At 47.5% G+C, this 13,614-nt stretch overlaps 1 protein-coding gene across 1 annotated transcript; it reads left to right on the plus strand.

The window, feature by feature from the left end:
- Positions 1-615: 615 nt before the first annotated feature.
- ACTA1 (actin alpha 1, skeletal muscle) lies at positions 616-3,439 on the plus strand. Its single transcript, XM_043477197.1, has 7 exons — positions 616-764; positions 1,554-1,694; positions 1,800-2,124; positions 2,229-2,390; positions 2,492-2,683; positions 2,779-2,960; positions 3,047-3,439. The coding sequence occupies exons 2-7, from the start codon at positions 1,566-1,568 to the stop codon at positions 3,188-3,190; spliced, it is 1,134 nt and encodes a 377-aa protein (XP_043333132.1). The 5' UTR covers positions 616-764; positions 1,554-1,565; the 3' UTR covers positions 3,191-3,439.
- Positions 3,440-13,614: the final 10,175 nt, after the last annotated feature.

A 13,614-nucleotide genomic window follows, 5' to 3' on the forward strand; every position in this document is an offset into this window, starting at 1 on the left:
CCCCGCCGGCCGCTGGTGACCCTCTCCGGTGGGTGGGGGTGGGGGCCGACGGGGTCAGCCCTCTGGATTCGGGGAGCTCGGGGTAGGGGGAGAGACCGAGTTCGCTGGGAGTCTGGGGGGAGGGACCGCCTGCCTCCCCTGCCCGGGACTCCGGCAGTGACTGCATCTCCGGTCCTCTCGGGCCCCCCACTAGGATATAGAGTCCTCCTCGGTGGAGTCACACTTGAGGAGTTAGGGGGTAAAGAACCCGAAGAAGAGGTGAAACGCGGGTGCACCTTCCCGAGGCTCCGGAGCGCCGAATGGCCGGGGGCGGGGCGGCTGCGGACAGGTGCAGCCGGGGCGCAGGCTCCCTGGCGCGCCCCGCACACTCCGTGACCCCCGCCGCACCCCAGGCCCTCCGCCCGGCCACTGGGCCGGGTCGGGAGGGGCCGCCCGGCGGGCAGACGCTCCATATACGGCCCGGCCCGTGTTACCTGGGCTCAGGCCAGACCGCTCCTTCTTTGGTCAGCGCAGGGGACCCGGGCGGGGACCCAGGCCTTGAACCGGTCGGGGGAGGGGGCTCTGGTGCCCGACACCCAAATATGGCTCGAGAAGGGGAGCGACATTCCTGCGGGGCGGCGCGAGGGGAGCGCCCCGGGGCTATATAAAACCTGAGCAGGGGGACGAGCGGCCACCGCAGCGGACAGCGCCCAGAGAAGTCTCGCTTCCTTCCCACGGTGACCGGGACCGGAGCCGGAGAGCCGCAGGTGTAGCCACCCGCCCAGGTAGGCAGGGGCGGGGTAGGGACAGGAGGACGGGCCCCACCGCGGGAGCCCGGAGATCGCCGGGGAGAGCGCGCCCGCTCACTGCATCAGCCCCCGCCCCGCGTCCTGAGAGCCGCGCCTCCGACCCGGAGTCGGAGCGGTGTGCTCCAAAGAAGAGACAGGAAGCAGCGATCCTTGGGAAAGATCTCCAGACTTATTCCCAGGCCTTTGGGGCAGCTCTCCTTGACACTTAGCGAGTGCCGAGGTAGATGAAAGGTTTTGCTTTAGTCCTCCCCAGAGTTCCTTCCCAACAGAAGCAAAGGGCAGTAGAAGGGACTCCCCTCGCTCACCATCAGTCCCAAGGGCGCTTGGGCTGTGAGTCTGAAGTGTCATGGAGGTCCAAAATAGGCCATTCGTGCCTTGGTGGAGTGCCCAAGCCCTTTCCACGGCGTCTCCTTCCACCCTCACAGTGGCCCAGCAATCAGGGTTCGCGGACCTTGACCCCCATGCGACGCCAGGGAGGGGCAGAGAGGGCGGCGCCTGCAGCGAAGGCAGAGAACTCTTGGGACCGTGTGTCCTGAGTTCCCAGGTGGAGAAACGCTCTCTGTGGTCTCCTCGCAGCAGAGCTCCCAGCAGCGAAGCTCCGCCGGCCCGGCTTCGATTGCTTCCCCCGCAGGATGGCGCCGCGCTGGGGGCTGGGGGCTGGAGGCCGGAGGTGTCCACAGGTCCCCGGGGAGGGAGGGCGCTCCGGCCAGCGAGGCCTCTTGCCCTGAAACACTGAGAGTCTCCATGGCCTTCCCGTCCTTGCAGAAACCAGATACCATGTGTGACGAAGACGAGACCACCGCCCTCGTGTGCGACAATGGCTCCGGCCTGGTGAAAGCCGGCTTCGCCGGCGATGACGCCCCTAGGGCCGTGTTCCCGTCCATCGTGGGCCGCCCTCGTCACCAGGTCAGGCTGCCAGTTCCCGGAGGGAGCCGGGCCGGGTCTCCACGCGGCCTAGCCCCGCTCCACTGGGAACCCCGGTGATGAGAGCTTGGTATATCCGCTCCGCAGGGCGTCATGGTGGGCATGGGGCAGAAAGATTCCTACGTGGGCGACGAGGCGCAGAGCAAGAGGGGTATCCTGACTCTCAAGTACCCCATTGAGCACGGCATCATCACCAACTGGGACGACATGGAGAAGATCTGGCACCACACCTTCTACAACGAGCTCCGCGTGGCCCCCGAGGAGCACCCCACCCTGCTCACTGAGGCCCCCCTCAACCCCAAGGCTAACCGCGAGAAGATGACCCAGATCATGTTTGAGACCTTCAACGTTCCGGCCATGTACGTGGCCATCCAGGCCGTGCTGTCCCTCTATGCCTCCGGCCGTACCACCGGTGAGAGCCCAGGAGCCCCTGGCCCCTCTTCCAGAGAGCCTCGCCCCCCTCCCCGAGCGCCTAGCAGGGCCCAGCCGCTCATCCCCGACCCCACCCTCGCGCAGGTATTGTGCTCGACTCCGGCGACGGCGTCACCCACAATGTGCCCATCTATGAGGGCTACGCGCTGCCGCACGCCATCATGCGTCTGGACCTGGCTGGCCGCGATCTCACCGACTACCTGATGAAGATCCTCACCGAGCGTGGCTACTCCTTCGTGACCACAGGTGCGCGGCGCCCCGGGCTCCCCAGGCGGGAGGGCCGGCAGACCGTGCGCTGTCCCCGGGACCCCGCGCTGAGGGCTCCTCTCCCGCCCCGCTCCCCGCAGCCGAGCGCGAGATCGTGCGTGACATCAAGGAGAAGCTGTGCTACGTGGCCCTGGACTTCGAGAACGAAATGGCCACCGCCGCCTCCTCCTCCTCGCTGGAGAAGAGCTACGAGTTGCCCGACGGTCAGGTCATCACCATCGGCAACGAGCGCTTCCGCTGCCCGGAGACGCTCTTCCAGCCCTCCTTCATCGGTGAGCCCCGCGCCCCCGCCATCCGGCCGGTGCCAGCCCCGCGGGCCCCCGGGGCCTCCCGCCCTCTGTCTCACGCTCCCTTCCGTGGCCCCCAGGCATGGAATCGGCGGGCATCCATGAGACCACCTACAACAGTATCATGAAGTGCGACATCGACATCAGGAAGGACCTGTACGCCAACAACGTCATGTCTGGGGGCACCACCATGTACCCGGGCATCGCCGACCGCATGCAGAAGGAGATCACCGCCCTGGCCCCCAGCACCATGAAGATCAAGGTGGGTGGCGCCCTCCCCCAACCCCCGGCCTGTGAGGGGCTCCCCGGCCGCGACCGCGCACCCGACAAGTCCTCACTGTCTTACAGATCATCGCCCCGCCTGAGCGCAAGTATTCCGTGTGGATCGGCGGCTCCATCCTGGCTTCGCTGTCCACCTTCCAGCAGATGTGGATCACCAAGCAGGAGTACGACGAGGCCGGCCCCTCCATCGTCCACCGCAAGTGCTTCTAGACGCCTCTCCGACAGCCGCGACTTCTCCCCAGGACGACGAATCTGCTCGCGGCGCAGGCGGCTGACCTCGAGCCACCGCGCGGCAGCTGCTCTCCAATCATCTGCATTACCGCTGCCGCAAACTGACACGCTGTTTATAATGTGTACATACATTGTTTACCTCATTTTGTTATTTGTAGAACGAAACCCTGTGGAAGGAAATGGAAAACTTGAAGCATTAAACTCAGCCGTTCTGTTTTGCTGCGTAAAGGGGTCTGTTGTGTTTATTTGCGGGGGCGGGGAGCTGTGGGGGTCGGGGTGTAAAAGGGACTCCGTCTTCCTCCGTCACTTTTCACAATACCCTAAATGAGTGCAGGCCTTACAAGGCCGTGAGTTAAGTCTTCCGCAGCTCACGGCCCTCCCCTCTGGCTCAGCTCTACTCCTCAGACCTGCACCCGCGCCGTGGCCCGACTTGACCTTGGGGCGTGTCCCCTGCAGGGCGATCTGCAGGCGGCGGCGCGGGGGCGGCGCTCGGGTGGCCGGGGCGCGCCGCGGGCAGGGCGCTGACCGTGGTGCTGGCCCGGGATCCCGGGCGCAGAGCGCGCTCCCGCTCCACCCGCGGCGGGCGTGGCCTTACTGAAGCCGGGTTCCCTCCTGAATCTGAGATCTAAACTGAAAAGGGTACGTTCTGCATTTGAGGAACCAGTTCTCCTTTGTTAAGTGAAGATAACCACTTCTCGGGAAGGCCTTTGCTTCATCTGGGTGACGAAGCGCCCTTTCCAGAGTGGGGAGGGGAAGGAGCCGCGCCCAGAGGTGGAAGCAGGCGAGAAAGGACCAGGTGAACGCTCCAAGAGAAGGACAGCGCGGCCTCAGCGGGGACAGGCGTGGGGAGCGGGCCAGCGAGGAAATGCCTTCAGGGAAGGAAGTGGAGACCGTGCTGAGAAGAGGTCTGCAGCGGAGAGGAAGCAACCCTGCTCCACTCCTGCAGAGTCTGAAAGGCACAACACAAGGGAAGTTTGTGTTTCTATGAGAGAATTCCTGGGAGTTCTCAAAATTCCTGGGAAAAGTGTTTCCTGAACGAAATAGATTCTGACTCAAAGAAGGTAATACACTCATTCAGAAATATATTTATAGGAATTAACAATACAGCTATATCATATGCCACCTTGCCACGTTTATGCTCTCCTTTTGTGGCCTTTTGAGAAGCTTCAGGAATATTTGAAGCTTCCAAGGTAAGAATACTGCCAAACCCAGCTATCAAGAGAACCCGTCATTCAGTAGAACTTAGGATTTTAATAAAACAAGCAAATGATACCAAATCCATTGAAAACCATCTATCTACCCGGGGTGGACAAAGATTTAAAAATGGGCTAAATTCTAGTCTTTCAGAGGAACCCAAGTTTTACTGAAAAATATCAGAATTACATGAGTCAGCTAAGTGGCAGGTTAAATCTTTATTTTTTTTTAAGCCAAAACCCAGGTCTCTTAATTAGAATTTTAGTAAGATATTTAAGGCAGTAATGAGCCATTTCTCCTGTGATCATAATCATCAAGTGACTAACAGAAATTTTCCTCCTGCCTCGTCTTTGACAGTTTTCTTCTCCTGAAAGCATGTACAAAATTTAGAAATTATGTGGTTTCACTGGAAGTGTGCCAAATGACCTTTCTTTTTCTGGTACTTCTTTAAAAAGAAATGAACATCACATATTTCATTAGTTTTCTGTATCTTTCCTTCTCTCAAGTAGTTTGTGATTATAGTTATTTGGTAAATTGTGTTACCTATATTAGACCTGAGAGAAGATTTTTGGTGTGGTGTAGAGTCAGACACGACTGAAGCGACTTAGCAGCAGCAGCAATAAATACTTTATATATATTCCCTGGGTGGAATAGACTTCCCTTGTGGCTCAGGAGTAAAGAATCTGCCTGCGATTCAGGAGACAAGGGTTAGATCCCTGGGTCAAGAAGACCCCCTGAGAAAGGAAATGATAACCCACTCCAGTATTCTTGCCTGGAAAATCCTATGGACAGAGTTGCCTGGTGGGCTACAGTCCGTGGGGTCCCAGAAAGAGTCAGACACAACTTATCCACTAAACAACTATATATATATATACATATATACATATACTATATATATATATACATATAAAATGCACATGCCCACTGTGTATAGAACATATCCACATCTTTGTGCTGGGAGAGGAGAGAAATAACTATTTCCAGCAGCACTTATGTGTGTTTGCAGTAGGAAGAAGTGAGAAATTGCTGTGTGGCAACAGTGTACTCACACTAGAGGGAATAGTGTTATGGCTGATTTCCCACTGAAAAGCCATCTCAGAGCTCCAATTTTTGGACCTGTGAGAGAATTGAAAACAACAAAAGACTTTCTGATGATCACTTTTGGTGTGTTTCCTTAGACTTGGTAAGTCTTATCAGGGATCTAACTGCAGTTATTTTCCTCTATCAAAATAAATTGCCACAATTTTTATTCACACCAAATCTATTTTACTGGTGCTCAGTTGAAGAAACAAGAGACAAAGAAGAAAATGAGAAGAGAGGCTATGTCAGGATTGAAAAGAAGGATTAGACTGAGTGGGAAAAAATAGAAGAATCTGGGATTGGAGTACACCTTGGCTTTATAACTTAAACCATTGGAAGTTATTAATATAATTAGACCATGGAATGTCAGGGTACCTCCTAGATGCATTAATTCCTGAATTGTCCCCCAGATATGGCAGAACCCACAAGGGGTTCATGAAATATTTTATTGCCCTTCTACTCTGTGCAAGGGGTACAGAGACAGCTAAGATGTGGTTCCCTCCTGGGAGTTTGTGTCACTACCCCGCCATCACCAGGCACTGATGCCTTGACTTGGATCACCATAAGACTTGTTGGAGGAGCTGGCGGGAACAGGGAGGCCACCCTGGAACATGACCACTGGATGCTGCGGACTTCAGACTGCTTTGCTCTCACCACCTCCAGGCTGGCTTCCTTTCCACACAGCCTTGTTCTCTGACAGGCTGGATGGTTCCAGATATAGATTCTTGTGGGGAAGCATCCCTCATTGTACAGCAGAAGGACATAGAATATGGCCACCTCTCATCTAGCAGTACCTCTGCCCTGAGGACAGGAGGCAGAGAGGGCTCAGGCCATAGGCCAGCCCTACCTCTGAGGGCACTCGTGTGGCCAGCCCACCTGCATGTTTTGCTCCTTTTCTGTCTTGCCTCATTTGTCATTTCTGTTTTCTCTCTGCCTGGTACTGTCCTTGGAAGTTATCCCCTTTAGCACTGTTGATATGTCACAGTTCATTTGGGGAGTTTCCACAAGCCGATGCTCTGTGTCTGGGCTGCAACTCAGAGAGAAGCTGAAAAGATTTGCTTTGATGGCACTCTGGTGAGGTGGGCAGCACGGTGATTCCCAGGGCTCCGGGTCCACTTGCAACCTCGTCACCTACAGTCAGAGCCACTTCTCCAAACAGGCCCAGGGCTGCAACTTCTGGAACTGGCATAGGGTGGCAAAAGCAGCTGGAGGTAGCCAACGTGAATGAGCAGCAAGGGCCCCTCACTAAGGGTGGCTCTGTTGCTGGGTGCAGAGTCCTGAGCCCGTTGCTTGACCCTGCCTCTGCTTGTCAGTTTCTTGATGGCTTATCCTAATGAAACAGAGCAGGATCCTATGGAGTCTTCCTAGAACAGACACTGCCCTCTCCACCACATGCCATCTGCCTGCCTCTTGTCTGTAGAAAAAACTTCAGCCAAAGAATAAATTTAATCAAAGAAGTGAGAAATTGCAGAAGCAAAGAAAGTAGTCAAAGAGGATGGTATAATAATAATCATTAAACAAAATCAAAGACTTTAGGTCCTCCTTAAGGGTTATAGGTAATATTCTGAGCCATGTTCTGTGAGCTGTCTTATAGATACTGAAACTGCCAGCAGGTGGAAGAAGTTAACTACATGATGACCAGGTGTAGCCATGACATAAGCTGCCACAATTCCAAGAAATGGGTACAAATCGACCCTGGAACCAAAGATGAACTGTACTGAAACAATCTAGATGACACTGATCAGACCACTGCATGACCGATTTCAAGGTGACTCTCAGAGAGGGCAATGGCACCCCACTCCAGTGCTCTTGCCTGGAAAATCCCATGGATGGAGGAGCCTGGTAGGCTGCAGTCCATGGGGTCACGAAGAGTCGGACACAACTGAGCAATTTCCCTTTCCCTTATCGGACCCTATTGTGCTGTTTCTGCATGTATTAGTTTGGTGCAAAAGTAATTACAGTTTGGCATTGTTGAAATTTGCTATCTAATATTGGAATACATCCTTAAATAAATGTGGTTATGTTATATACCATTTTAATGTTCATCTCTTGCTCTATGCTTTTTGCTAATGACTTACTACTTTCTTTTATTTTATAGGTATTTTAGACTATGGAAATGATGTTAGACAAAAAGAAAATTTGAGTAATTTTCTTATTTGAGTTCAAAATGGGTCATAAAGCAGGAGAGACAACTTGCAACATCAACCATGCATTTGGCCCAGGAACTGCTAACAAATGTACAGTGCAGTGGTGGTTCAAGAAGTTTTGCAAAGGAGATGAGAGCCTTGAAGATGAGCACAATGGCCAGCCATTGGAAGTTGACAAACAACAATTGAGAGCCATCGTTGAAGCTGATCCTCTTCCAACTACATGAGAAGGTGCCGAAGAACTCAATGTTGACCAGTTGACGCTTCGGTCATTTGGCATTTGAAGCAAATTGGAAAGGTGAAAAAGCCCAATAAGTGGATGCCTCATGAGCTGACTAAAAATCAAAACAATCATCATTTTGAAGTGTCATCTTCTCTCATCCTGCACAACAACAACGAACCATTTCTTGATTGGATTGTGACGTGCAATGAAAAGTGAATTTTATATGACAATCGGCAATGAGCAGCTCAGTGGTTGACCCGAGAAGAAGCTTCAAAACACTTCCCAGAGCCAAACCCTTTTTGCACCATAAAAGGGATCATACTCACTATTCGGTTATCTGCTAATCCACGAGAACTGACCCACTGTGGTACTGGATCAGCAGGCCAGTATCAGTAGTGGATCAGCTGGTCCACTATTGCTGATCTGATCCACTACAACTTTCTGAATCCCGGTGAAACCATTATATCTGAGAAGTAAGCTCAGCAAATCGATGAGATACACTGAAAACTGCAATGCTCGCAGCCAGCATTGTTCAACAGAAAGGGCCCAATTCTTTTCCACAACAACACCCAACCGTACATTCCACAACCAATGCTTCGAAAGTTGAACAAATTGGGCTACGAAGTTTTGCCTCATATGCCATGTTCACTTGACTTCTCGCCAGCCAACTACTATATCTTCAAGCATCTCAGCAGCTTTTTGCAGGGAAAACACTTCCACAACAAGAAGGAGGCAGAAAATGCTTTCCAAGAGTTCATCAAATCCCAGTGCTCAGATTTTTATGCTACAGGAATAAACAAACGTTTCTTGTTGGAAAAAATGTGTTGATTGTAATCGTTTTGATTAATAAAGATGTGTTTGAGCCTAGTTATAATGATTTAAAATTTAAGGTCCAAAACTGCAATTGCTTTTGCACCAACTTAACCCCTCCCTCTGCCTGTGCATCCCTGAAGCTCCCCTTTCAAAGCTATTGCCATCTGATTGGCAGGGGGGAATTGGCCTTTGGATATGAGTGTGCTTTTTCTGCAGGTCACAGGCCTCCAGAATAAAGCAAGCTTTCCTTTCTACCAACACTTGCCTCTGCAATATTAGCTTTCAATGATGAGCGTCCAGACTACAGTTCAGTAGCACTGGTACTGAACAGTTTCTGGGGGTGGTGACCACATGAAAGAAAGACTGTGAAATGTGCAAAAGTGATGTTGTAGTTCTCAGAGGTGCCCGCGGAATCAGGATTGCCTTTCAGATGACAAACACTGGGCTTTCCTAAGCATTATTCCCATGTAGATGGTTCTGGTCCCTGGACCAGAGGAACTGGCCTCGGGAGTAGTGGTCACTCTACATCATGAGCCAAGAGGGCCCTAGTACCCCTGGATCCTCGTCCACCCCATCCTTCCTAGTTTCCTTTACAGGACCTGTACTAAGTTCCTGTAACAAGTTACCACAAACTAGGTGGCTTGAAACAATAGGAATTATTGTGTTTTCCCTAGAGTTCTGAGTGCTAGAACCCCAAATCTAAGCCGAGTTTTCTCCTTTTGAGGTCTCTCTCCTTGGCTTCTAGAAACTTCTTCCCTTTCGCCACATGTGTGTCCACACTTCCTCATAATATACCATTCTGAAAAAATAAAATACTCTGTCTCCAAATACAGTCACATTCTGAGATCCTGGGGGTTAGGACTTCAGCATACGAATTTGGGGTGGTGATGACACAATTCAGCCCACAATAGGAGCAAAATTTAACCCACTATAGAAGAGATTACCATTAACATTTCATTTTATTAGTCTATGCATCTCTTATGTTAATATTGTATCTGGTGCTACATGAAGAACTTTCAAACACATTAGCTTATTTTATCTTTTAAAGTAGTTAGGATAGGGATTATTATTCTGCTTTTATAACTGATAACAGTGAGGTCTCAAGACTGAGTGACTTGCCCAAGTTTATAAACAGTTTATAAATTAAGTTTATAGATTAGTAAAAGTAGCAAACACTTTTATAACTCCTGACACTATTATTTCCTTTTTTAAACTATTCATTTTCAATTTTGATGTACCCTTATATTTTATTACCCTTATATTTTATATATATTTCTTGTAAATAGCATAGGTTGAAAAGTTTTTCTAGCCTGAGAATTTTGTCTTTTAATTGAGACACTTTGTTCATTTATATTCAGTGTGATTACTGGCATATTTAGGATTAAACCTATCACTTTACATTAGCCCACCCTGTTAAAAATCTAAAATTAATCAGTATCTTTACCCTCTTCCCATGGAATAGTCCATGGAATTTTCTAGAACAGAATTCTGGAGTGAGTTCCCTTCTCCAGCAGATCTTCCCAACCCAGGGATTGAATCAAGGTGTCCCACACTGCAGGCAGATTCTTTACCAGCTGAGCCACCAGGAAAGCCCAAGAACACTAGAGTGGGCAGCCTTTCCCTTCTCCAGGGGATCTTCCCAACCCAGGGACTGAACCCAGGTCTTCTGCATTGCGGGCAGATTCTTTACCAGCTGAGCCACCAGGGAAGCCCGAGAATACTGGAGTGGGAAGCCTGTCCCTTCGCCAGCAGATCTTCCTGACCCAGGAATCGAACCAGGGTCTCCTTGATTGAAGGTGGATTCTTCACCAGATGGGCTACCAGGGAAGCCACACAGGGACCCTTTGAGGCTGCTAGTTCATCTATTTGCTTTCCTTCTGACTTGTCACATATTTTATTCTATCTTCATAAATCCCTATCTATTATTATTTATCATACATCAGTCATGGTTTTAACCTCCTCAAAGACTGTAATTATTTTATAGAGTTGAGGTTCCCTTGCATATCAATAATTTTTTCTGTTCATTTCTTCTTCCTATAGGTCCCTCCCAAGGGAGATTATTTCCCTATGACTGAAGCACAGTCTTTGGAATTTCCTTTCATGATGAAGTGTTGGTTGTGAAATCTTTCAGTTTTTGTTTGCTTGTTTACTTATGTTCTTATTTCTCCCTCATTTTTAAAAGACAATTTTTTCCTAATATAGAATTTCAGGATAATGGTTATTTCTTTGTTGTAATGAAGATGACATTTCTCTGCCCTCCAAGTGCCATCACTGTTGGTGAAAAGTCAGCAGTCAGTCTAGACCTTCTTTGAGGGAATCTGCATTTCCCTTGCCCCACATTCTCGCTTAATTTTTTTTTCTCTTTGTCTTTGATATTCTGCAGTTTCTCTATGTTGTATCTAAAGATAGGTTTCTTTTTACTTAGCTTGAGCTTTTGAATATGTGGATTCCTGTCTTTCAACAGCTTTGGGAAATTATCAGCCTGTGTTTCTTCAAATATTGCCTCAATTCCATTTTTTCTCTCCTCTCATTCTAAAGAATTGACAGATTGGGTTTCACCAAAATTAAAATAGTTATTCACCAAAATAACACCACTAAGAAAATGAACATTCAAACCACGCACTGGCAAAACATGTATCTGACAAAAGGTTGGTATCCAGGCTATATAAAAATCTAAAATTCAATAACAAAGACAAAAATGCGATAAAATAGGCAAAATATTTTAAACAGACACTTCACAAAAGAACATATAAATGGATGATAAAATAAACATACAATCATGCTCATTACAATGGCTATTGTAACAAATAGAACAAAATAACAAGTATTGGCAAGGATATGGAGAAATTACAATTCTTGTGCATTGCTAATGATAATGTAAAATGGTATGGCCACTATGGAAAATATTATGGCAATTTCTAAAAAAATTAATGTTAGAATTACCATCAGACATGGCAATTCTACTTCTGAATATATACTCTAAAGACATAAAAGCCAGGGATTCAGAGTTATTTACACACCCATATTCATTGCAGCATTATTCCCAATATGCAAAAGGTAGAAGTGGCCCATGTCTGTTAACGGAGGAATAGGTAAATGAAGTGTGGTGTATATGTACAATGGAATATTATTTACTCTTAAAAGGGAAGGAGATTCTGACCCTACAGCATGGGTGAGCCTGAAGACACTATGCTAAGAGAAGGAAGCCAGTCACAAAAGAACAAGCACTGTACTATTCTGCTTATAGGCTGTCGCTAGAGGAGTCAGACTCACAGAAAGTAGAATGGTGACCGTCAGGGACTGGGGAGAGGGGAGTGGAGAACCACCATTCAACAGGAACAGAGTCTCAGCTTGGGGAGATGAAAAGTCTCTGTGGATGGAAGGTGGTGGTGGTTGCACATCAATGTGAGTGTGCATGATGTGCAGAGCTGGACACTTGCAGATGCGTAAAATGCTAAGTTTAATGTCATATGTTTTTACCACAATTGAAAAAAATGATAAGCATATGAAAAAGTGCTCAATGTTTTTAGTCATCGGATAGATTCAAAATAAAAGAACAGATACTTCTATATACTCACCATTGTGGCTAAAATGAAAAAGATTGGCACTAAAATTTTGTCAAGTATGTGGAGCGACTGGAATTCAGCCTCTGGGAATTGTAAATGGGTACAGCCATTTTGGGGAACATTTGGGAGTTTCCTATAAAGCTAAACATACACTTGCTCTAATACCAGATAGTGCTATTCCTAAGAATTTACCCAATAAGATTAAAATTATAGTCACAAAAGGACTTATACAAGAATGCTAATAGCAACTTTATTCATAGTAATAAAATCTGGAAATAGACCAGGTGTCCATCAATAGACATATGGATAAACAATCAGGTACAGCTGTAAAATGGAATATTATTCAGCAATAAAGAAGAACAAACTACAGATTCACATAACAACATGAATGGATCTCAAAAACATCCTAAGTGAAAAAGAAATTTACACAGAAACATATGTACTGTTGAACATGACTTAGCAACTGCACAACAAATATATACTGTGATATTCCATTTATATAATATTCTAGAATAGGTAAAGCTAGTCTATGGTATAGAAAAATATCAGAGCAATGGTTGCCTCTGGGAGTGGCATGGAAATTGAAAAGTGGCATGAGGGGATTTTTTGGAATAATGGAAATGTTCTATATCTTGATACAGGTTGGGATTACAAAGGTCAAATACAGTGACTGTATGATTAAGATCTGTCCACTTCATTTTATGTACATTTTAATCAAAAGAAAAAACTGCAAGCAAAAAATAGAATGTCAGAAATTCTGATACTTTCTACATTAATTTTTTTTTGTATTTTTCTTTTTAAGATGTATATCTGAACTACATCTGAGTTACATAGGATAATTTCCTTTAATTGATCTTTCAATCTTCTTCTCACTTACTTAATCTCTTGTTAAATCCTTTTGTTCAGTTTTAAATTTCTGGTATTGAATTTTTAACTTTTAGAAAATTTTTTTAAAATTTATTTATTTTTAATTAAACGACACTTGCTTTACAATATTGTGTTGGCTTCTGCCATACATCATCATGAATCAGCCACAGCACTTTTAGAAAATGTTAAAAATGATTTTACTACTTTTCAAATTAACTAGGTCATATTTGTGTAGTTTTCTGTCCTGTGGATATTTGTTAACTTGTCCCTCACTTCTGTAATAGAGCAAGCGTGTGAATCTAACAGTCCTAAGTGGCTGAAGTCTTGGAGTTTGTGTCTGCCACCTGCTGTTTTGGTTCTTACTCATACCACCCTCTTCCGTGTGTGCCTGACAGTGCCGTGTTCAACGTCTTTGAAGAAACCCAGAACAAAGATGATTGTCCTCGGAAAGGACTGTATTTGCTTCTGCCAGGGATCTCCTAGGATGCTACTAATCTGAGACGATGTGAAACT

This window comes from Cervus canadensis, chromosome 8 (assembly GCF_019320065.1).
Source record: "Cervus canadensis isolate Bull #8, Minnesota chromosome 8, ASM1932006v1, whole genome shotgun sequence".
NCBI classification, from domain to species: domain Eukaryota; kingdom Metazoa; phylum Chordata; class Mammalia; order Artiodactyla; family Cervidae; genus Cervus; species Cervus canadensis.

Bases quoted from the DNA above. Each gene is read 5' to 3' on its own strand.
- ACTA1 (XM_043477197.1), top strand. From the start codon at position 1,566: ATGTGTGACGAAGACGAGACCACCGCCCTCGTGTGCGACAATGGCTCC. The intron at 1,695-1,799 runs GTCAGGCTGCCA...TCCGCTCCGCAG, and splicing joins TGGGCCGCCCTCGTCACCAG to GGCGTCATGGTGGGCATGGG. The intron at 2,125-2,228 runs GTGAGAGCCCAG...ACCCTCGCGCAG, and splicing joins TGCCTCCGGCCGTACCACCG to GTATTGTGCTCGACTCCGGC.